The sequence below is a fragment of the Acanthisitta chloris genome, unplaced genomic scaffold (assembly GCF_000695815.1).
Source record: "Acanthisitta chloris isolate BGI_N310 unplaced genomic scaffold, ASM69581v1 scaffold919, whole genome shotgun sequence".
NCBI lineage: Eukaryota > Metazoa > Chordata > Aves > Passeriformes > Acanthisittidae > Acanthisitta > Acanthisitta chloris.
In genome coordinates, this window is record NW_008690588.1 from 62,507 (window position 1) to 65,614 (window position 3,108).

At 42.9% G+C, this 3,108-nt stretch overlaps 1 protein-coding gene across 1 annotated transcript in view; it reads right to left on the bottom strand.

Annotated features, from left to right (window-relative positions):
* Positions 1–3,108, bottom strand: part of SEC31B (SEC31 homolog B (S. cerevisiae)) — a 29,564-nt gene that overhangs the window by 21,991 nt on the left and 4,465 nt on the right. Inside the window, exons 4-7 of the mRNA XM_009081851.1 lie at positions 2,987–3,082; positions 1,780–1,920; positions 1,135–1,277; positions 798–897 (exon numbers count right to left, since the gene is read on the bottom strand). Of these exons, the coding sequence (XP_009080099.1) occupies positions 798–897; positions 1,135–1,277; positions 1,780–1,920; positions 2,987–3,082 (480 nt within the window). The remainder of the gene's footprint in view (positions 1–797; positions 898–1,134; positions 1,278–1,779; positions 1,921–2,986; positions 3,083–3,108) is intronic.

Genomic DNA, 3,108 nt, shown 5'->3' on the forward strand with positions numbered 1-3,108 from the left:
GCATGAATTTCGTTCAAAGTTCAAGGTTTAGTTTTATCTAGAAATTCAGCATTGAATGAATAGGTGTGTCTAAGAAATTTTTACACAGTCATATTTCAACTCAGGTTACCACCCACAAGGGTGGTGAGACACTGGCACAGGTTGCCCTGTGGATGCCCCAACCCTGGCAGTGTTCAAAGCCAGGCTGGATGAGGCCTTGAACAACCTGGTCTGGTGGGGAGGTGTCCCTGCCCATGGCATGGGAGGGTGGGACAAGGTGATCCCTAACGTCCATTCCAACCCCTAAAATTCTATGATTCTATGACACCTAAATATTACAAAGATGGTAATTCTGAGATACATGACTAGATAAGCACATACATGTGAAACCATTGTGTTTACAGACATTATTTAACTGCATTGTTCCCCTCTCAAATGACCCTAGCAAATGCTCCTTGTCCTCCTTCAAATTTCCTCCCCAAAAAATCTTACTGCCCTAGGAGAAGGAAGAAGAAGAAACATGTGGAAACGGAGAATACTAATGTGTGAGCATAGCAAGAGTAATCATAACTAGCTGAAGTGAAGTTTTAGTTAAAGCTTTCTTCTATGATCTCTGGACACAGATATACCAGGGAAAATCTCTGCCTGTCTGTTTTTTTTCAGTCTGGATATGGACAACACTCTCATTCACTCCAGACAGGAAGAGTGCAGAAGACATACTTGAGGAAATTACATTGGCCCTCCACAGGGATACACACGCTGCATAGCACACAACTCTATAAAGCAGACTATGTGTATGCGTAACTGTGGTTACATACCTCCCCCAGACTTGGATTCCAGCACAAAATTCGGTTGTCTTTGGCACTACTCAACAGCAGATCAGGGTCAGCCTGGCACCAAGAGACAGAAAGAACTCCCCTAAAATAAATCAGAAACAAATCAGTCATATTGCTTACCCACTCTGCCACCCAGTCACCAAGAAACCACCATGCACCAGCACTTAGGCTCAGAAATGCTCATCTCTACCCTCAACCAGATTCATCTATGAAACAAAGCCCAGCAGAAAATCGTAGTTCTCCTAAGTCCAGTCTCCCAGATGTCTGCCTTTAAAAGATGGAGATACTTGAAAAGGCAACACAACAAGCAAGACCTCACCTTGTGTGCCCTTCCAGCTGGCTCAGAGGTGAGGTAGCAAAACGTAAGTCCCATATTTGGATCACTGGCAAGCGGTCATCCTCAGAGGAAAGGACTAGTTGGGTTGCAACTTCTGGATGCCAGGCCATTCCTGAGCAATGCATCTAGGCACAGAAATAGCACAGGCCAAAAAAATTCAGCAAAGTAAGATGGAAATAGCACAAATGGCCCAGAGCCATGTTATTCTGTACTTAACTAGCCTAAAATGCTTGACATAAAGCAAGTTTAGCAATGTTTTGCTGTGGGCAGCAAGTGTTTCCATCTTCTCTACACAGCAGAAAAGCCCCACTAACCATACAGAAGTTGAAGTTCAAAGTTGACCTAGGAAGACACCTGTGATTAGAACACAGGAAGCTTCTCATAAATGAGTTGTGAACTCAGAAACTGAATGTAAAAGTGCCCTAATTTTAGGAACAGTTAGGGGCCTTTTTATGCATTTCATAAAGGAAAAAAATGAGAGGTGCTTTGATGCTACAGCTCTAAGAGAACTAGTCCCAACAGCTCCTCGAAGAAAAACACTTGGCCCCAAGAGTCTGTGCCATAGCTTTGTAGTCACATATGGCATGTTGCAAGCTAGTTAAAAATCACAGTCTTTTCTCCACTCACTCTGTTGCTGTGGTCACTGACTTTGATGATAGGCTCATTCTTCCTGAGGTCCCAAACCACAGCCTTGCCACTGGGGTGAGCGGATGACAGGATATGCTGCACTTGCCGATTCCAGGACACCACACTGATGTCTTCATGAGGCTGCCAACACAGGAAAGGCCACACATCCATTATCCCCAAGCTGAGGCAACATCAATCACAGGATTCTGTCACTAGTTTAACTAAGGGATTTGGGATTTGATGATACATAGATTCTTCTCTTCAATCACTGATCAACTAACTGGAAATACCAGCAGCACAGAACAGAAAGACATGGGAAAGTCCTTTACTCAGAGAGTACAGTGGACAGTAAAATTCTGTGGGGGAACATCACCTGGAAAAGTACCTTTGCATCTGGGGAGTAGTTACTGGATTCTGCATTGGTCAAATGTGTTATAAATCACCCCAGAGAGAACTGCAGCTGAGGGGACACAGATGCTTCTACCCTGACTTCTCAGATGAACTTAAATGGAAAAATGAACTTGTGCAACATTTCAGGAGTGCAGTGAGACGAAAAATGATGAAGTATTCAAGACTAATTGTTGCTATTTTATCTACTACAATGCAGGAGATAGGCAAGGAAACAAATGGGAGACCTGTTGGAGAAAAAACTTGGCCTACTTTTAGGCAAGTTTACTATGATTTTTCTACTTTTAGGAGTTGATTGCCTTGAATAACATAATCAGCATCAGAAGATCAGAAGCTTCTTCCTCTTCAAACTCAGGAAACATTATCTGGGAGCAATAGCCAAGATGTATTTAATGGCTCACTGACTCTGCTAGGGATATTACTTCAATGAGATATGAAAAGCCTCAGCTGAAGCCTGAAATAAATTCATTCCTCAGAGAAGGTCCAATAAACCTTCTTAATCCATCACACATGCCCCAGCTGGATCACAAGATAAACTGGTCAGTTACTTGATTCAAATCCACAAAGAGCTTACCCATCCATGCAAACCTTCCAGAGCTTGTCAGCCTACCTCCCCCCCCTTTACAACACTTCTTCCACTCCCCCAGAATGAAGTCAAACAGTCACTTCTGATTCATCTTTCTCCTGACAGACATCAAAGTCATTCCCCTTTCACAGACTGACTAGGTTAGGATGTCTCCACACACATCTTTCTGCCTTGCCTACTGAGATATAAAACTGCAGAGGAAAACTTGTTCACCTGTGATTTAGTCCCTGGAGTCATAGGCACACTGAAGTTATTCAAGTCCCAGATGAAAATTTCAGAATCATTGGCTCCAGAAGCCAAGAGATTACTCTGTAGAAAAAAAAAAAAAAAAAAAA